We start from the raw sequence: 22915 nt of genomic DNA on the forward strand, positions 1-22915 counted from the left end.
GTATTTGCGTAATATTTATGTAATATTTGTGTATATATTTGTGTATATATTTGTGTATATATTTGTGTAATTGTAGTTTTTCTAAATGAGAACTGGTCCGAGTTTGTGGCACTGTTTAAATGTGTGAATGGTTATGATTCAAGTTCAGCAGTTATCACGACTCGTTTATTTTTTCTAAATTATTGTAGGTGTGTTTGCGTGTAAAAAGAAACTATGTAATTATACAGGGCGTCACTGAATTGTACTGGTTGGGGTAAGTTTATATACGCTACTCTAGTGCAATATTATTTCTGTGACTCGCATTAGATGTTATTTTATTTATATTCATGAAGAAAGGAAGTCTCTATGCGTCGACTTGAGTCTATTGAGAGGAATGATTCAGTTTATTGTGTGGTTCGTACATTCAGTACTTACATAGTAGCTAAACTATTCTATTTTGATATCATGGTTTCTACTTGAAATTATGATCTCCATACCTCCACTGACATTGCATTAATCTTGACTATTTATTGTATTTATGTAGGTTTCAGTCGTGTTAACTTTCATAGTTGCTCATATTGGAAATTAAAAGAACGCATGGTGACTTCACATCTGCCTGGTGTCATATTTTCTGCGTTACAATACATTAACATAGATAACAACTCAACTCAATATATAGCTCCGACAAGAAAAGTACATAACAATTATATAAAACTCACTCACTCTGTATGTCTGTAATGGTCCATCTTTTGGAATATAGTAGGTTGGTAAAATTGACAATCTGCATAACAGAATCAATATATTTGATAAATAAAAGTAATAATGACAATCATAGATGTATGTAATAGTTTTGTAAGGGCACAATGCATCCTGGGAACCTATCCTTATATTGGATCAGTGTCTACAACATGTTAGGTGATTTCAATCATAAAATTACTTACTTGTAGAATGGCTGAGTGGCAGCACTCTCACAGAAGAAATCATTGATGTAAGTCATTAATAAACGTCTATCGTAATCATCAGTAACATGGCCACCATAATTAACACCAGCAATAAGATATTTCAAAGCGTCCCATGGAGTTTCATCGTATTCATCCAGGTATATACTCAATAAATTCTCAGACACCTGACAATCAACAATAACATCTTAATGTAGCATAACAAGAAGGGGTATTTTGGCCATCCTATTAATCAGATATACTCCAGTACTTTGTAAAGTGAAGGGGTATTTTGGCCATCCTATTAATCAGATATACTCCAGTACTTTGTAAAGTGAAGGGGTATTTTGGCCATCCTATTAATCAGATATACTCCAGTACTTTGTAAAGTGAAGGGGTATTTTGGCCATCCTATTAATCAGATATACTCCAGTACCTTGTAAACTGAATGGCTATTTTGGCCATCCTATTAATCAGATATACTCCAGTACTTTGTAAAGTGAAGGGGTATTTTGGCCATCCTATCAATCAGACATACTCCAGTACTTTGTAAAGTGAAGGGGTATTTTGGCTATCCTATTAATCAGATATACTCCAGTACTTTGTAAAGTGAATGGATATTTTGGCTATCCTATCAATCAGACATACTCCAGTACTTTGTAAAGTGAATGGCTATTTTGGCTATCCTATCAATCAGACATACTCCAGTACTTTGTAAAGTGAAGGGGTATTTTGGATATCCTATCAATCAGACATACTCCAGTACTTTGTAAAGTGAAGGGGTATTTTGGATATCCTATCTATCAGACATACTCCAGTACTTTGTAAAGTGAATGGATATTTTGGCTATCCTATTAATCAGATATACTCCAGTACTTTGTAAAGTGAAGGGGTATTTTGGCTATCCTATCAATCAGATATACTCCAGTACTTTGTTAAGTGAAGGGGTATTTTGGCTATCCTATTAATCAGATATACTCCAGTACTTTGTAAAGTGAATGGATATTTTGGCTATCCTATCAATCAGATATACTCCAGTACTTTGTAAAGTGAATGGCTATTTTGGCTATCCTATCAATCAGACATACTCCAGTACTTTGTAAAGTGAAGGGGTATTTTGGATATCCTATCAATCAGACATACTCCAGTACTTTGTAAAGTGAAGGAGTATTTTGGCCATCCTATCAATCAGACATACTCCAGTACTTTGTAAAGTGAAGGGGTATTTTGGCTATCCTATTAATCAGATATACTCCAGTACTTTGTAAAGTGAAGGGGTATTTTGGCTATCCTATTAATCAGATATACTCCAGTACTTTGTAAAGTGAATGGCTATTTTGGCTATCCTATTAATCAGATATACTCCAGTACTTTGTAAAGTGAAGGGGTATTTTGGCTATCCTATCAATCAGATATACTCCAGTACTTTGTTAAGTGAAGGGGTATTTTGGCTATCCTATTAATCAGATATACTCCAGTACTTTGTAAAGTGAAGGGGTATTTTGGCCATCCTATTAATCAGATATACTCCAGTACTTTGTAAAGTGAATGGCTATTTTGGCTATCCTATCAATCAGATATACTCCAGTACTTTGTAAAGTGGAGGGGTATTTTGGCTATCCTATCAATCAGATATACTCCTGTACTTTGTAAAGTGAAGGGGTATTTTGGCCATCCTATTAATCAGATATACTCCAGTACTTTGTAAAGTGAAGGGGTATTTTGGCTATCCTATCAATCAGATATACTCCAGTACTTTGTAAAGTGAAGGGGTATTTTGGCTATCCTATCAATCAGATATACTCCAGTACTTTGTAAACTGAATGGCTATTTTGGCCATCCTATTAATCAGATATACTCCAGTACTTTGTAAAGTGAAGGGGTATTTTGGCCATCCTATTAATCAGATATACTCCAGTACTTTGTAAAGTGAAGGGGTATTTTGGCCATCCTATTAATCAGATATACTCCAGTACTTTGTAAAGTGAAGGGGTATTTTGGCCATCCTATTAATCAGATATACTCCAGTACCTTGTAAACTGAATGGCTATTTTGGCCATCCTATTAATCAGATATACTCCAGTACTTTGTAAAGTGAAGGGGTATTTTGGCCATCCTATTAATCAGATATACTCCAGTACATTGTAAAGTGAATGGATATTTTGGCTATCCTATCAATCAGACATACTCCAGTACTTTGTAAAGTGAAGGGGTATTTTGGCTATCCTATCAATCAGATATACTCCAGTACTTTGTAAAGTGAAGGGGTATTTTGGCTATCCTATCAATCAGACATACTCCAGTACTTTGTAAAGTGAAGGGGTATTTTGGCCATCCTATTAATCAGATATACTCCAGTACTTTGTAAAGTGAAGGGGTATTTTGGCCATTCTATTAATCAAATATACTCCAGTACTTTGTAAAGTGAAGGGGTATTTTGGCCATCCTATTAATCAGATATACTCCAGTACTTTGTAAAGTGAAGGGGTATTTTGGCCATCCTATTAATCAGATATACTCCAGTACCTTGTAAAGTGAAGGGGTATTTTGGCCATCCTATTAATCAGCTATACTCCAGTACTTTGTAAAGTGAATGGCTATTTTGGCTATCCTATCAATCAGACATACTCCAGTACTTTGTAAAGTGAAGGGGTATTTTGGATATCCTATCAATCAGACATACTCCAGTACTTTGTAAAGTGAAGGGGTATTTTGGCCATCCTATCAATCAGACATACTCCAGTACTTTGTAAAGTGAAGGGGTATTTTGGCTATCCTATTAATCAGATATACTCCAGTACTTTGTAAAGTGAATGGATATTTTGGCTATCCTATCAATCAGACATACTCCAGTACTTTGTAAAGTGAATGGCTATTTTGGCTATCCTATCAATCAGACATACTCCAGTACTTTGTAAAGTGAAGGGGTATTTTGGCTATCCTATCAATCAGACATACTCCAGTACTTTGTAAAGTGAAGGGGTATTTTGGATATCCTATCAATCAGACATACTCCAGTACTTTGTAAAGTGAAGGGATATTTTGGCTATCCTATCAATCAGATATACTCCAGTACATTGTAAAGTGAATGGATATTTTGGCTATCCTATTAATCAGATATACTCCAGTACTTTGTAAAGTGAAGGGGTATTTTGGCTATCCTATTAATCAGATATACTCCAGTACTTTGTAAAGTGAAGGGCTATTTTGGCTATCCTATCAATCAGACATACTCCAGTACTTTGTAAAGTGAAGGGGTATTTTGGCCATCCTATTAATCAGATATACTCCAGTACTTTGTAAAGTGATTGGCTATTTTGGCTATCCTATCAATCAGACATACTCCAGTACTTTGTAAAGTGAAGGGGTATTTTGGCCATCCTATCAATCAGATATACTCCAGTACTTTGTAAAGTGAAGGGGTATTTTGGCCATCCTATTAATCAGATATACTCCAGTACTTTGTAAAGTGAAGGGGTATTTTGGCCATCCTATTAATCAGATATACTCCAGTACTTTGTAAAGTGAATGGCTATTTTGGCTATCCTATCAATCAGATATACTCCAGTACTTTGTAAAGTGGAGGGGTATTTTGGCTATCCTATCAATCAGATATACTCCTGTACTTTGTAAAGTGAAGGGGTATTTTGGCCATCCTATTAATCAGATATACTCCAGTACTTTGTAAAGTGAAGGGGTATTTTGGCTATCCTATCAATCAGATATACTCCAGTACTTTGTAAAGTGAAGGGGTATTTTGGCTATCCTATCAATCAGATATACTCCAGTACTTTGTAAACTGAATGGCTATTTTGGCCATCCTATTAATCAGATATACTCCAGTACTTTGTAAAGTGATTGGCTATTTTGGCTATCCTATCAATCAGACATACTCCAGTACTTTGTAAAGTGAAGGGGTATTTTGGCCATCCTATTAATCAGATATACTCCAGTACTTTGTAAAGTGAAGGGGTATTTTGGCCATCCTATTAATCAGATATACTCCAGTACTTTGTAAAGTGAATGGATATTTTGGCTATTCTATCAATCAGACATACTCCAGTACTTTGTAAAGTGAATGGATATTTTGGCTATCCTATTAATCAGATATACTCCAGTACTTTGTAAAGTGAAGGGGTATTTTGGCTATCCTATCAATCAGATATACTCCAGTACTTTGTTAAGTGAAGGGGTATTTTGGCTATCCTATTAATCAGATATACTCCAGTACTTTGTAAAGTGAATGGATATTTTGGCTATCCTATCAATCAGATATACTCCAGTACTTTGTAAAGTGAATGGCTATTTTGGCTATCCTATCAATCAGACATACTCCAGTACTTTGTAAAGTGAAGGGGTATTTTGGATATCCTATCAATCAGACATACTCCAGTACTTTGTAAAGTGAAGGAGTATTTTGGCCATCCTATCAATCAGACATACTCCAGTACTTTGTAAAGTGAAGGGGTATTTTGGCTATCCTATTAATCAGATATACTCCAGTACTTTGTAAAGTGAAGGGGTATTTTGGCTATCCTATTAATCAGATATACTCCAGTACTTTGTAAAGTGAATGGCTATTTTGGCTATCCTATCAATCAGACATACTCCAGTACTTTGTAAAGTGAAGGGGTATTTTGGCCATCCTATTAATCAGATATACTCCAGTACTTTGTAAAGTGATTGGCTATTTTGGCTATCCTATCAATCAGACATACTCCAGTACTTTGTAAAGTGAAGGGGTATTTTGGCCATCCTATTAATCAGATATACTCCAGTACTTTGTAAAGTGAAGGGGTATTTTGGCCATCCTATTAATCAGATATACTCCAGTACTTTGTAAAGTGAATGGATATTTTGGCTATTCTATCAATCAGACATACTCCAGTACTTTGTAAAGTGAATGGATATTTTGGCTATCCTATTAATCAGATATACTCCAGTACTTTGTAAAGTGAAGGGGTATTTTGGCTATCCTATCAATCAGATATACTCCAGTACTTTGTTAAGTGAAGGGGTATTTTGGCTATCCTATTAATCAGATATACTCCAGTACTTTGTAAAGTGAAGGGGTATTTTGGCCATCCTATTAATCAGATATACTCCAGTACTTTGTAAAGTGAATGGCTATTTTGGCTATCCTATCAATCAGATATACTCCAGTACTTTGTAAAGTGGAGGGGTATTTTGGCTATCCTATCAATCAGATATACTCCTGTACTTTGTAAAGTGAAGGGGTATTTTGGCCATCCTATTAATCAGATATACTCCAGTACTTTGTAAAGTGAAGGGGTATTTTGGCTATCCTATCAATCAGATATACTCCAGTACTTTGTAAAGTGAAGGGGTATTTTGGCTATCCTATCAATCAGATATACTCCAGTACTTTGTAAACTGAATGGCTATTTTGGCCATCCTATTAATCAGATATACTCCAGTACTTTGTAAAGTGAAGGGGTATTTTGGCCATCCTATTAATCAGATATACTCCAGTACTTTGTAAAGTGAAGGGGTATTTTGGCCATCCTATTAATCAGATATACTCCAGTACTTTGTAAAGTGAAGGGGTATTTTGGCCATCCTATTAATCAGATATACTCCAGTACCTTGTAAACTGAATGGCTATTTTGGCCATCCTATTAATCAGATATACTCCAGTACTTTGTAAAGTGAAGGGGTATTTTGGCCATCCTATTAATCAGATATACTCCAGTACATTGTAAAGTGAATGGATATTTTGGCTATCCTATCAATCAGACATACTCCAGTACTTTGTAAAGTGAAGGGGTATTTTGGCTATCCTATCAATCAGATATACTCCAGTACTTTGTAAAGTGAAGGGGTATTTTGGCTATCCTATCAATCAGACATACTCCAGTACTTTGTAAAGTGAAGGGGTATTTTGGCCATCCTATTAATCAGATATACTCCAGTACTTTGTAAAGTGAAGGGGTATTTTGGCCATTCTATTAATCAAATATACTCCAGTACTTTGTAAAGTGAAGGGGTATTTTGGCCATCCTATTAATCAGATATACTCCAGTACTTTGTAAAGTGAAGGGGTATTTTGGCCATCCTATTAATCAGATATACTCCAGTACCTTGTAAAGTGAAGGGGTATTTTGGCCATCCTATTAATCAGCTATACTCCAGTACTTTGTAAAGTGAATGGCTATTTTGGCTATCCTATCAATCAGACATACTCCAGTACTTTGTAAAGTGAAGGGGTATTTTGGATATCCTATCAATCAGACATACTCCAGTACTTTGTAAAGTGAAGGGGTATTTTGGCCATCCTATCAATCAGACATACTCCAGTACTTTGTAAAGTGAAGGGGTATTTTGGCTATCCTATTAATCAGATATACTCCAGTACTTTGTAAAGTGAATGGATATTTTGGCTATCCTATCAATCAGACATACTCCAGTACTTTGTAAAGTGAATGGCTATTTTGGCTATCCTATCAATCAGACATACTCCAGTACTTTGTAAAGTGAAGGGGTATTTTGGCTATCCTATCAATCAGACATACTCCAGTACTTTGTAAAGTGAAGGGGTATTTTGGATATCCTATCAATCAGACATACTCCAGTACTTTGTAAAGTGAAGGGATATTTTGGCTATCCTATCAATCAGATATACTCCAGTACATTGTAAAGTGAATGGATATTTTGGCTATCCTATTAATCAGATATACTCCAGTACTTTGTAAAGTGAAGGGGTATTTTGGCTATCCTATTAATCAGATATACTCCAGTACTTTGTAAAGTGAAGGGCTATTTTGGCTATCCTATCAATCAGACATACTCCAGTACTTTGTAAAGTGAAGGGGTATTTTGGCCATCCTATTAATCAGATATACTCCAGTACTTTGTAAAGTGATTGGCTATTTTGGCTATCCTATCAATCAGACATACTCCAGTACTTTGTAAAGTGAAGGGGTATTTTGGCCATCCTATTAATCAGATATACTCCAGTACTTTGTAAAGTGAAGGGGTATTTTGGCCATCCTATTAATCAGATATACTCCAGTACTTTGTAAAGTGAATGGATATTTTGGCTATTCTATCAATCAGACATACTCCAGTACTTTGTAAAGTGAATGGATATTTTGGCTATCCTATTAATCAGATATACTCCAGTACTTTGTAAAGTGAAGGGGTATTTTGGCTATCCTATCAATCAGATATACTCCAGTACTTTGTTAAGTGAAGGGGTATTTTGGCTATCCTATTAATCAGATATACTCCAGTACTTTGTAAAGTGAATGGATATTTTGGCTATCCTATCAATCAGATATACTCCAGTACTTTGTAAAGTGAATGGCTATTTTGGCTATCCTATCAATCAGACATACTCCAGTACTTTGTAAAGTGAAGGGGTATTTTGGCTATCCTATCAATCAGATATACTCCAGTACTTTGTAAAGTGAAGGGGTATTTTGGCTATCCTATCAATCAGACATACTCCAGTACTTTGTAAAGTGAAGGGGTATTTTGGCCATCCTATTAATCAGATATACTCCAGTACTTTGTAAAGTGAAGGGGTATTTTGGCCATTCTATTAATCAAATATACTCCAGTACTTTGTAAAGTGAAGGGGTATTTTGGCCATCCTATTAATCAGATATACTCCAGTACTTTGTAAAGTGAAGGGGTATTTTGGCCATCCTATTAATCAGATATACTCCAGTACCTTGTAAAGTGAAGGGGTATTTTGGCCATCCTATTAATCAGCTATACTCCAGTACTTTGTAAAGTGAATGGCTATTTTGGCTATCCTATCAATCAGACATACTCCAGTACTTTGTAAAGTGAAGGGGTATTTTGGATATCCTATCAATCAGACATACTCCAGTACTTTGTAAAGTGAAGGGGTATTTTGGCCATCCTATCAATCAGACATACTCCAGTACTTTGTAAAGTGAAGGGGTATTTTGGCTATCCTATTAATCAGATATACTCCAGTACTTTGTAAAGTGAATGGATATTTTGGCTATCCTATCAATCAGACATACTCCAGTACTTTGTAAAGTGAATGGCTATTTTGGCTATCCTATCAATCAGACATACTCCAGTACTTTGTAAAGTGAAGGGGTATTTTGGCTATCCTATCAATCAGACATACTCCAGTACTTTGTAAAGTGAAGGGGTATTTTGGATATCCTATCAATCAGACATACTCCAGTACTTTGTAAAGTGAAGGGATATTTTGGCTATCCTATCAATCAGATATACTCCAGTACATTGTAAAGTGAATGGATATTTTGGCTATCCTATTAATCAGATATACTCCAGTACTTTGTAAAGTGAAGGGGTATTTTGGCTATCCTATTAATCAGATATACTCCAGTACTTTGTAAAGTGAAGGGCTATTTTGGCTATCCTATCAATCAGACATACTCCAGTACTTTGTAAAGTGAAGGGGTATTTTGGCCATCCTATTAATCAGATATACTCCAGTACTTTGTAAAGTGATTGGCTATTTTGGCTATCCTATCAATCAGACATACTCCAGTACTTTGTAAAGTGAAGGGGTATTTTGGCCATCCTATTAATCAGATATACTCCAGTACTTTGTAAAGTGAAGGGGTATTTTGGCCATCCTATTAATCAGATATACTCCAGTACTTTGTAAAGTGAATGGATATTTTGGCTATTCTATCAATCAGACATACTCCAGTACTTTGTAAAGTGAATGGATATTTTGGCTATCCTATTAATCAGATATACTCCAGTACTTTGTAAAGTGAAGGGGTATTTTGGCTATCCTATCAATCAGATATACTCCAGTACTTTGTTAAGTGAAGGGGTATTTTGGCTATCCTATTAATCAGATATACTCCAGTACTTTGTAAAGTGAATGGATATTTTGGCTATCCTATCAATCAGATATACTCCAGTACTTTGTAAAGTGAATGGCTATTTTGGCTATCCTATCAATCAGACATACTCCAGTACTTTGTAAAGTGAAGGGGTATTTTGGATATCCTATCAATCAGACATACTCCAGTACTTTGTAAAGTGAAGGAGTATTTTGGCCATCCTATCAATCAGACATACTCCAGTACTTTGTAAAGTGAAGGGGTATTTTGGCTATCCTATTAATCAGATATACTCCAGTACTTTGTAAAGTGAAGGGGTATTTTGGCTATCCTATTAATCAGATATACTCCAGTACTTTGTAAAGTGAATGGCTATTTTGGCTATCCTATCAATCAGACATACTCCAGTACTTTGTAAAGTGAAGGGGTATTTTGGCCATCCTATTAATCAGATATACTCCAGTACTTTGTAAAGTGATTGGCTATTTTGGCTATCCTATCAATCAGACATACTCCAGTACTTTGTAAAGTGAAGGGGTATTTTGGCCATCCTATTAATCAGATATACTCCAGTACTTTGTAAAGTGAAGGGGTATTTTGGCCATCCTATTAATCAGATATACTCCAGTACTTTGTAAAGTGAATGGATATTTTGGCTATTCTATCAATCAGACATACTCCAGTACTTTGTAAAGTGAATGGATATTTTGGCTATCCTATTAATCAGATATACTCCAGTACTTTGTAAAGTGAAGGGGTATTTTGGCTATCCTATCAATCAGATATACTCCAGTACTTTGTTAAGTGAAGGGGTATTTTGGCTATCCTATTAATCAGATATGCTCCAGTACTTTGTAAAGTGAAGGGGTATTTTGGCCATCCTATTAATCAGATATACTCCAGTACTTTGTAAAGTGAATGGCTATTTTGGCTATCCTATCAATCAGATATACTCCAGTACTTTGTAAAGTGGAGGGGTATTTTGGCTATCCTATCAATCAGATATACTCCTGTACTTTGTAAAGTGAAGGGGTATTTTGGCCATCCTATTAATCAGATATACTCCAGTACTTTGTAAAGTGAAGGGGTATTTTGGCTATCCTATCAATCAGATATACTCCAGTACTTTGTAAAGTGAAGGGGTATTTTGGCTATCCTATCAATCAGATATACTCCAGTACTTTGTAAACTGAATGGCTATTTTGGCCATCCTATTAATCAGATATACTCCAGTACTTTGTAAAGTGAAGGGGTATTTTGGCCATCCTATTAATCAGATATACTCCAGTACTTTGTAAAGTGAAGGGGTATTTTGGCCATCCCATTAATCAGATATAATAATAACATAATCTTCTAAATACCTCAAAATCTGAATCATTGAATCCATATGGAATGTTCCATCCTAACATCAGGAATTTACGTCTTTCAATAAGTACACTGTGAAAGAAGCAAAGCGCAAACAACAACTTCTTGTACTTTTCTGGCTTATGACAACGAGAGAATTGTTGCTCTGTGATCAGTTGATAAAGACGCTTCATGTTAGCTTTCAGTCCCTTGAATAAAACAAAAAGTTATATGAAATAGATAAACATGGAATGTTTCATACTGAAGTTGACTAGCATTAAAACTTATTGCCATATATCATAGGACTTTATTTTATTTTATTCTTTTGTTCACAAAATCCTGATAAAAAGTATAGTCACAAAAAAGGTTTCAAACACCTATTAAAATTATGACTTTTGAACCATCTATCATTGCTACATATCTCAAAATATTGTTTGGGTACATAAGATGAAATATTGATATGTAGTTATAAGATGGGTTTTATGGGTTGTTTATACTGGTAATAGTAATAAGATGTACAAAACTCAATGGTGGAAAGTTGCATTATCTAGGACTAGCAATGTGTTATCTACCATACTAATTTTACTATACACTTTAGTTGGCAATATAATATATAACTTTTATTTAGTTTTATGTAGTGTACCTTAGGAGGTTCTGTAGTCATTTTGATACCAGCTTGTAAGATAGAGATTGGAAAATCTGGATGAGGACTACTACTCAACCAGAGTCTGAAATCAGGATGAGGTTCTTCTACTTGTAACTGTTCTACTAATTTATCCAACTGTGGCATCCAACTCAATGATAAATGACAGTTAGCCAGGAACACCCAGTTGCCCTATTAAAATGAAAGCATACATATAATATTTAATTGCAGTGTCATATTATATATTATGTATCTGATATAGAGGAGTGTGTAGGGTTCAATTGCAGTGTCATGTTATATATTATGTATCTGATATAGAGGAGTGTGTAGGGTTCAATTGCAGTGTTATGTTATATATTATGTATCTGATATAAAGGAGTGTGTATGGTTCAATTGCAGTATCATGTTATATATTATGTATCTGATATAGAGGAGTGTGTAGGGTTCAATTGCAGTGTCATGTCATATATTATGTATCTGATATAGAGGAGTGTGTAGGGTTCAATTGCAGTGTCATGTTATATATTATGTATCTGATATAGAGGAGTGTGTAGGGTTCAATTGCAGTGTCATGTCATATATTATGTATCTGATATAGCGGAGTGTGTATGGTTCAATTTCAGTGTCATGTTATATATTATGTATCTGATATAGAGGAGTGTGTAGGGTTCAATTGCAGTGTCATGTTATATACTATGTATCTGATATAGAGGAGTGTGTAGGGTTCAATTGCAGTGTCATGTTATATATTATGTATCTGATATAGAGGAGTGTGTAGCGTTCAATTGCAGTGTCATGTTATATATTATGTATCTGATATAGAGGAGTGTGTAGGGTTCAATTGCAGTGTCATGTTATATATTATGTATCTGATATAGAGGAGTGTGTAGGGTTCAATTGCAGTGTCATGTTATATATTATGTATCTGATATAAAGGAGTGTGTATGGTTCAATTGCAGTTTCATGTTATATATTATGTATCTGATATAGAGGAAAGTGTAGGGTTCAATTGCAGTGTCATGTCATATATTATGTATCTGATATAGAGGAGTGTGTAGGATTTAATTGCAGTGTCATGTTATATATTATGTATCTCATATAGAGGAGTGTGTAGGGTTCAATTGCAGTGTCATGTTATATATTATGTATCTGATATAGATGAGTGTGTAGGGTTCAATTGCAGTGTCATGTCATATATTATGTATCTGATATAGAGGAGTGTGTAGGATTCAATTGCAGTGTCATGTTATATATTTTGTATCTGATATAGAGGAGTGTGTAGGATTCAATTGCAGTGTCATGTTATATATTATGTATCTGATATAGAGGAATGTGTAGGGTTCAATTGCAGTGTCATGTCATATATTATATATCTGATATAGAGGAGTGTGTAGGGTTCAATTGCAGTGTCATGTTATATATTATGTATCTGATATAGAGGAGTGTGTAGGATTCAATTGCAGTGTCATGTTATATATTATGTATCTGATATAGAGGAGTGTGTAGGGTTCAATTGCAGTGTCATGTCATATATTATATATCTGATATAGAGGAGTGTGTAGGGTTCAATTGCAGTGAGGTTCTTCTACTTGTAACTGTTCTACTAATTTATCCAACTGTGGCATCCAACTCAATGATAAATGACAGTTAGCCAGGAACACCCAGTTGCCCTATTAAAATGAAAGCATACATATAATATTTAATTGCAGTGTCATATTATATATTATGTATCTGATATAGAGGAGTGTGTAGGGTTCAATTGCAGTGTCATGTTATATATTATGTATCTGATATAGAGGAGTGTGTAGGGTTCAATTGCAGTGTTATGTTATATATTATGTATCTGATATAAAGGAGTGTGTATGGTTCAATTGCAGTATCATGTTATATATTATGTATCTGATATAGAGGAGTGTGTAGGGTTCAATTGCAGTGTCATGTCATATATTATGTATCTGATATAGAGGAGTGTGTAGGGTTCAATTGCAGTGTCATGTTATATATTATGTATCTGATATAGAGGAGTGTGTAGGGTTCAATTGCAGTGTCATGTCATATATTATGTATCTGATATAGCGGAGTGTGTATGGTTCAATTTCAGTGTCATGTTATATATTATGTATCTGATATAGAGGAGTGTGTAGGGTTCAATTGCAGTGTCATGTTATATACTATGTATCTGATATAGAGGAGTGTGTAGGGTTCAATTGCAGTGTCATGTTATATATTATGTATCTGATATAGAGGAGTGTGTAGCGTTCAATTGCAGTGTCATGTTATATATTATGTATCTGATATAGAGGAGTGTGTAGGGTTCAATTGCAGTGTCATGTTATATATTATGTATCTGATATAGAGGAGTGTGTAGGGTTCAATTGCAGTGTCATGTTATATATTATGTATCTGATATAAAGGAGTGTGTATGGTTCAATTGCAGTTTCATGTTATATATTATGTATCTGATATAGAGGAAAGTGTAGGGTTCAATTGCAGTGTCATGTCATATATTATGTATCTGATATAGAGGAGTGTGTAGGATTTAATTGCAGTGTCATGTTATATATTATGTATCTCATATAGAGGAGTGTGTAGGGTTCAATTGCAGTGTCATGTTATATATTATGTATCTGATATAGATGAGTGTGTAGGGTTCAATTGCAGTGTCATGTCATATATTATGTATCTGATATAGAGGAGTGTGTAGGATTCAATTGCAGTGTCATGTTATATATTTTGTATCTGATATAGAGGAGTGTGTAGGATTCAATTGCAGTGTCATGTTATATATTATGTATCTGATATAGAGGAATGTGTAGGGTTCAATTGCAGTGTCATGTCATATATTATATATCTGATATAGAGGAGTGTGTAGGGTTCAATTGCAGTGTCATGTTATATATTATGTATCTGATATAGAGGAGTGTGTAGGATTCAATTGCAGTGTCATGTTATATATTATGTATCTGATATAGAGGAGTGTGTAGGGTTCAATTGCAGTGTCATGTCATATATTATATATCTGATATAGAGGAGTGTGTAGGGTTCAATTGCAGTGTCATGTTATACATTATGTATCTGATATAGAGGAGTGTGTAGGGTTCAATTGCAGTGTCATGTTATATATTATGTATCTGATATAAAGGAGTGTGTAGGGTTCAATTGCAGTGTCATGTTATATATTATGTATCTGATATAGAGGAGTGTGTAGGGTTCAATTGCAGTGTCATGTTATATATTATGTATCTGATATAAAGGAGTGTGTATGGTTCAATTGCAGTGTCATGTTATGTTATATATTATGTATCTGATATAGAGGAGTGTGTAGGGTTCAATTGCATTGTCATGTTATATATTATGTATCTGATATAGAGGAGTGTGTAGGGTTCAATTGCAGTGTTATGTTATAATTTATGTATCTGATATAGAGGAGTGTGTAGGGTTCAATTGCAGTGTCATGTTATATATTATGTATCTGATATAGAGGAGTGTGTATGGTTCAATTGCAGTGTCATGTTATATATTATGTATCTGATATAAAGGAGTGTGTATGGTTCAATTGCAGTTTCATGTTATATATTATGTATCTGATATAGAGGAGTGTGTAGGGTTCAATTGCAGTGTCATGTCATATATTATGTATCTGATATAGAGGAGTGTGTAGGGTTCAATTGCAGTGTCATGTTATATATTATGTATCTGATATAGAGGAAAGTGTAGGGTTCAATTGCAGTGTCATGTCATATATTATGTATCTGATATAGAGGAGTGTGTAGGGTTCAATTGCATTGTCATGTTATATATTATGTATCTGATATAGAGGAGTGTGTAGGGTTCAATTGCAGTGTCATGTTATAATTTATGTATCTGATATAAAGGAGTGTGTAGGGTTCAATTGCAGTGTCATGTTATATATTTTGTATCTGATATAGAGGAGTGTGTAGGGTTCAATTGCAGTGTCATGTCATATATTATATATCTGATATAGAGGAGTTTGTAGGGTTCAATTGCAGTGTCATGTCATATATTATATATCTGATATAGAGGAGTGTGTAGGGTTCAATTGCAGTGTCATGTCATATATTATGTATCTGATATAGAGGAGTGTGTAGGATTCAATTGCAGTGTCATGTTATATATTATGTATCTGATATAGCGGAGTGTGTATGGTTCAATTGCATTGTCATGTTATATATTATGTATCTGATATAGCGGAGTGTGTATGGTTCAATTTCAGTGTCATGTTATATATTATGTATCTGATATAGAGGAGTGTGTAGGGTTCAATTGCAGTGTCATGTTATATATTATGTATCTGATATAGAGGAGTGTGTAGGGTTCAATTGCAGTGTCATGTCATATATTATGTATCTGATATAGAGGAGTGTGTAGGGTTCAATTGCAGTGCCATGTCATATATTATATATCTGATATAGAGGAGTGTGTAGGGTTCAATTGCAGTGTCATGTCATATATTATATATCTGATATAGAGGAGTGTGTAGGGTTCAATTGCAGTGTCATGTCATATATTATGTATCTGATATAGAGGAAAGTGTAGGATTCAATTGCAGTGTCATGTCATATATTATGTATCTGATATAGAGGAGTGTGTAGGGTTCAATTGCAGTGTCATGTTATATATTATGTATCTGATATAGAGGAGTGTGTAGGGTTCAATTGCAGTGTCATGTTATATATTATGTATCTGATATAGAGGAGTGTGTATGGTTCAATTGCAGTGTCATGTTATATATTATGTATCTGATATAAAGGAGTGTGTATGGTTCAATTGCAGTTTCATGTTATATATTATGTATCTGATATAGAGGAGTGTGTAGGGTTCAATTGCAGTGTCATGTCATATATTATGTATCTGATATAGAGGAGTGTGTAGGGTTCAATTGCAGTGTCATGTTATATATTATGTATCTGATATAGAGGAGTGTGTAGGATTCAATTGCAGTGTCATGTTATATATTATGTATCTGATATAGAGGAGTGTGTAGGGTTCAATTGCAGTGTCATGTTATATATTATGTATCTGATATAAAGGAGTGTGTATGGTTCAATTGCAGTTTCATGTTATATATTATGTATCTGATATAGAGGAAAGTGTAGGGTTCAATTGCAGTGTCATGTCATATATTATGTATCTGATATAGAGGAGTGTGTAGGGTTCAATTGCATTGTCATGTTATATATTATGTATCTGATATAGAGGAGTGTGTAGGGTTCAATTGCAGTGTCATGTTATAATTTATGTATCTGATATAGAGGAGTGTGTAGGGTTCAATTGCAGTGTCATGTTATATATTATGTATCTGATATAGAGGAGTGTGTAGGGTTCAATTGCAGTGTCATGTCATATATTATATATCTGATATAGAGGAGTGTGTAGGGTTCAATTGCAGTGTCATGTTATATATTATGTATCTGATATAGAGGAGTGTGTAGGGTTCAATTGCAGTGTCATGTCATATATTATATATCTGATATAGAGGAGTTTGTAGGGTTCAATTGCAGTGTCATGTCATATATTATATATCTGATATAGAGGAGTGTGTAGGGTTCAATTGCAGTGTCATGTCATATATTATGTATCTGATATAGAGGAGTGTGTAGGATTCAATTGCAGTGTCATGTTATATATTATGTATCTGATATAGCGGAGTGTGTATGGTTCAATTGCATTGTCATGTTATATATTATGTATCTGATATAGCGGAGTGTGTATGGTTCAATTTCAGTGTCATGTTATATATTATGTATCTGATATAGAGGAGTGTGTAGGGTTCAATTGCAGTGTCATGTCATATATTATGTATCTGATATAGAGGAGTGTGTATGGTTCAATTTCAGTGTCATGTTATATATTATGTATCTGATATAGAGGAGTGTGTAGGGTTCAATTGCAGTGTCATGTCATATATTATGTATCTGATATAGAGGAGTGTGTAGGATTCAATTGCAGTGTCATGTTATATATTATGTATCTGGTATAGCGGAGTGTGTAGGGTTCAGTTGCAGTGTCATGTTATATATTATGTATCTGATATAGAGGAGTGTGTAGGATTCAATTGCAGTATCATGTTATATATTATGTATCTGATATAGAGGAGTGTGTAGGGTTCAATTGCAGTGTCATGTTATATATTATGTATCTGATATAGAGGAGTGTTTAGGGTTCAATTGCAGTGTCATGTTATATATTATGTATCTGATTTAGAGGAGTGTGTAGGATTCAATTGCAGTGTCATGTCATATATTATGTATCTGATATAGAGGAGTGTGTAGGGTTCAATTGCAGTGTCATGTTATATATTATGTATCTGATATAGAGGAGTGTGTAGGATTCAATTGCAGTGTCATGTTATATATTATGTATCTGATATAGAGGAGTGTGTAGGATTCAATTGCAGTGTCATGTTATATATTATGTATCTGATATAGAGGAGTGTGTAGGGTTCAATTGCAGTGTCATGTCATATATTATATATCTGATATAGAGGAGTGTGTAGGGTTCAATTGCAGTGTCATGTCATATATTATGTATCTGATATAGAGGAGTGTGTAGGGTTCAATTGCAGTGTCATGTCATATATTATATATCTGATATAGAGGAGTGTGTAGGGTTCAATTGCAGTGTCATGTCATATATTATATATCTGATATAGAGGAGTGTGTAGGGTTCAATTGCAATGTCATGTCATATATTATGTATCTGATATAGAGGAAAGTGTAGGGTTCAATTGCAGTGTCATGTTATATATTATGTATCTGATATAGAGGAGTGTGTAGGGTTCAATTGCAGTGTCATGTTATATATTATGTATCTGATATAGAGGAGTGTGTATGGTTCAATTGCAGTATCATGTTATATATTATGTATCTGATATAGAGGAGTGTGTAGGATTCAATTGCAGTGTCATGTTATATATTATGTATCTGATATAGAGGAGTGTGTAGGGTTCAATTGCAGTGTCATGTTATAATTTATGTATCTGATATAGAGGAGTGTGTAGGGTTCAATTGCAGTGTCATGTTATATATTATGTATCTGATATAGAGGAGTGTGTAGGATTCAATTGCAGTGTCATGTTATATATTATGTATCTGATATAGAGGAGTGTGTAGGGTTCAATTGCAGTGTCATGTTATATATTATGTATCTGATATAGAGGAGTGTGTAGGATTCAATTGCAGTGTCATGTCATATATTATGTATCTGATATAGAGGAGTGTGTAGGGTCCAATTGCAGTGTCACGTTATATATTAGACCACCCACCTCTCGTACACCTTCTTTGATCATTCTAGTAGCAATAGGAGCCTGCCCTTGACCAAGTGATAAGGCATGAAAGCGATGTGCCATACCAGTAGATTCAGCAAGTTGTAACAATGAACTAGTTGGATCCTATCAACATAATATATGCAAAAATATATACATATATATAGTGTATTCAACACAGCAGTCAGTTATAAATTATTTATAACACTAAATATTTATAAACTCAATCAATGGTTACACATTGTATAAGTATATGCAGTGATTTTAGCTGTTCTAATAAGCATGGGAAGTTGTATGTGAGCAATACGTGCAATAGAGGTACATACCAAAAGCCATTTGTCTCATTTGGATTTTATAAGACAATTTTCAAATGAAATAAACATGCTTTGTTAACTTTAGTGTTTTGTTTCAAGTTATCAGAGTAAACTTACCACACCAGTGGAGAGTACAAATATGAGTGGAGTCTTGGTAGTTGAATCCTCTACAACTTGTTTCATTTCTAACACCGGAGGTTCCACAAACCTGCAGAGTAAACAGTCAATATGTTGGTACAGTAACAGCAGCAGTAATGGTGTCAAGAATATTGTAATATTTAGTGTACTTACTTGGAACCCAAGTTGTTTACAATGAAAGCATTGACACAGAAGGATACTCTGTCAGCTCTGATGGATCGTACTATCAACATTCTCTGTAGTTCATTACATGCATTATCCCATTCACCTGTGAATACAAGTAATGTTAACACCCTAATGATATTTTAACAATAACAATAATTACTGATTAATTGCAAGAAAAAATAACTATCTTTGAAAAACAACATGACATCCAGTTGAACAAGTACAGTATAAGTGCTCACAAAATACAGTAACAATTATTCTCCAATACTTTTCATGCCTACCTGTGCAATACAAACACCAGTTAAACACACCAGATGTTCACCTACTAATATATTTATAAAACCCAGAGAAGTTCAAAACAAGATTAACAAAAATGATTACCTGGAAGTTGAGCAACTTCAGGCTCAGGACTTGTATACCAGATGTTCCAGTCTCTTGGATACTGTTCAAATGAGGCAGCCAAACCATGGAAATTAGCTAGTCTAAACAAATCATATTACAAAGACCATCACATCAGTATTAGTACATAGATCAAATTAATTACAATGATTGTTCCACACAACTGGACAACTTAAATAAGAATGTGAGACTGAATACATATAAATAAGATCACCAGATGATGAGTATACAAGACCAACAAAATATTTCAGTTGCTCAGATCATGTGAATAACAACTATGTCAACATTGGCTAACAACATTACTAAATTTCTATCTGTATTGATAAATAGTAAACAGACAATTAGTTCCCCTGAGGTATAAATAATATAGCTAATCTAGCTTTTGTTGCAGTAAATTGTATTATATGATATTCTACCCTTCAATTGTCACTGGGCATTTTCAGACTACAATGATATTCTAACCTTCAATTGTCACTGTGCATTGTCAGACTACAATGTTATTCTAACCTTCAATTGTCACTGTGCATTGTCAGACTACAATGTTATTCTAACCTTCAATTGTTACTGTGCATTGTCAGACTACAATGGTATTCTACCCTTCAATTGTTACTGTGCATTGTCAGACTACAATAGTATTCTACCCTTCAATTGTTATAGTGCATCATCAGACTACAATGATATTCTAACCTTCAATTGTTACTGTGCATTTTCAGACTACAATGATATTCTAACCATCAATTGTCACTGTGCATTGTCAGACTACAATGATATTCTAACCTTCAATTGTTACTGTGCATTGTCAGACTACAATGATATTCTAACCATCAATTGTCACTGTGCATTGTCAGACTACAATGATATTCTAACCATCAATTGTCACTGTGCATTGTCACACTACAATGGTATTCTAACCTTCAATTGTTACTGTGCATTGTCAGACTACAATGTTATTCTACCCTTCAATTGTTACTGTGCATTTTCAGACTACAATGATATTCTACCCTTCAATTGTCACTGTGCATTGTCAGACTACAATGATATTCTAACCTTCAATTGTTACTGTGCATTTTCAGACTACAATGATATTCTAACCATCAATTGTCACTGTGCATTGTCAGACTACAATGTTATTCTAACCTTCAATTGTTACTGTGCATTGTCAGACTACAATGGTATTCTACCCTTCAATTGTTACTGTGCATTGTCAGACTACAATAGTATTCTACCCTTCAATTGTTATAGTGCATCATCAGACTACAATGATATTCTAACCTTCAATTGTTACTGTGCATTGTCAGACTACAATGATATTCTAACCATCAATTGTCACTGTGCATTGTCAGACTACAATGTTATTCTAACCTTCAATTGTCACTGTGCATTGTCAGACTACAATGATATTCTAACCTTCAATTGTTACTATGCATTGTCAGACTACAATGATATTCTAACCTTCAATTGTTACTGTGCATTGTCACACAACAATGGTATACTAACCTTCAATTGTTATAGTGCATTGTCAGACTACAATGATATTCTACCCTTCAATTGTCACTGTGCATTGTCAGACTACAATGATATTCTAACCTTCAATTGTTACTGTGCATTGTCAGACTACAATGATATTCTAACCTTCAATTGTTACTGTGCATTGTCAGACTACAATGATATTCTAACCTTCAATTGTTACTGTGCATTGTCAGACTACAATGATATTCTAACCTTCAATTGTTACTGTGCATTGTCAGACTACAATGATATTCTACCCTTCAATTGTTACTATGCATTGTCAGACTACAATGATATTCTAACCTTCAATTGTTACTGTGCATTGTCAGACTACAATGATATTCTAACCTTCAATTGTTACTGTGCATTGTCAGACTACAATGATATTCTAACCTTCAATTGTTACTGTGCATTGTCAGACTACAATGATATTCTAACCTTCAATTGTTACTGTGCATTGTCAGACTACAATGATATTCTAACCTTCAATTGTTACTGTGCATTGTCAGACTACAATGATATTCTACCCTTCAATTGTTACTGTGCAATTGTTCAATTGCTACAATGGTATTCTAACCTTTTACAAATGAATGTCACACAATGTACTTAAAAACATAAAACTGCTTATTTACCTATTTGTTAGAATTAATTGAAGCAACTAAAACTACACAGCTGTTATTTAATAATTCAATGTATAATTTCTGTTCTCGACTGCCTTGATCAAATTACCATACTTGGTAACTAATATAATACACTTATAATCAGTTCAAGACAGACATTTAGAACAGTAATTCAACATTTTATAAATTATGGAAATCATTGAATATAATACTGAACATAATTTAAAACTATTAATACATTGCCTGCTGAAATCTGGGCTATCTATGGAGATTTTCAGCAGGAAATGTATTAAACATGTTGTAACAAAGAGGGAAAACTGTTAATGTTAAAAACTATCAGTGTCTTTCTTAGCTAGTCATATTGAAAATGTCAACAACAAATGGTGTAAATATTATTACGCAATAATGACTCCATCAAAATATAGTGCAATCAGAGAAATTTAGTAGCAATGACATAGTTTTTGAGACAGAGAATCACAGTGAGTTTTATATAATTTTGTTGTTGCAAGCACACACAACACATTCAATGTAGACAGTGTAGCAAACCATGAAAAGTTGACAAGCTTCATTAATACACAATGAAATGATTAGAGTGACACAATTTATTAAACAATCACTCACATGATAAGTTGAATTAAAAATTGCATATGACCAAATGAAATGATGAGATGGTGGAAAAACACAGATAGTAATAGGTTATGATTAATTGAAATAAAGCTGTATTAGATACTTTGAAAGTTAAGTAAGCAGCAACAA

General features: G+C 34.1%; 1 protein-coding gene across 1 annotated transcript in view; it reads right to left on the reverse strand.

Moving 5' to 3' along the window:
• Positions 1-22915, reverse strand: part of LOC100376712 (dynein axonemal heavy chain 2-like) — an 89135-nt gene that overhangs the window by 2949 nt on the left and 63271 nt on the right. The window contains exons 67-74 of the mRNA XM_085502657.1: positions 20013-20113; positions 19620-19734; positions 19446-19536; positions 19015-19140; positions 11730-11921; positions 11104-11295; positions 921-1105; positions 703-760 (exon numbers count right to left, since the gene is read on the reverse strand). Of these exons, the coding sequence (XP_085358783.1) occupies positions 703-760; positions 921-1105; positions 11104-11295; positions 11730-11921; positions 19015-19140; positions 19446-19536; positions 19620-19734; positions 20013-20113 (1060 nt within the window). The remainder of the gene's footprint in view (positions 1-702; positions 761-920; positions 1106-11103; positions 11296-11729; positions 11922-19014; positions 19141-19445; positions 19537-19619; positions 19735-20012; positions 20114-22915) is intronic.

The sequence above is a fragment of the Saccoglossus kowalevskii genome, chromosome 1 (assembly GCF_978046115.1).
Source record: "Saccoglossus kowalevskii chromosome 1, keSacKowa6.1, whole genome shotgun sequence".
NCBI lineage: Eukaryota > Metazoa > Hemichordata > Enteropneusta > Harrimaniidae > Saccoglossus > Saccoglossus kowalevskii.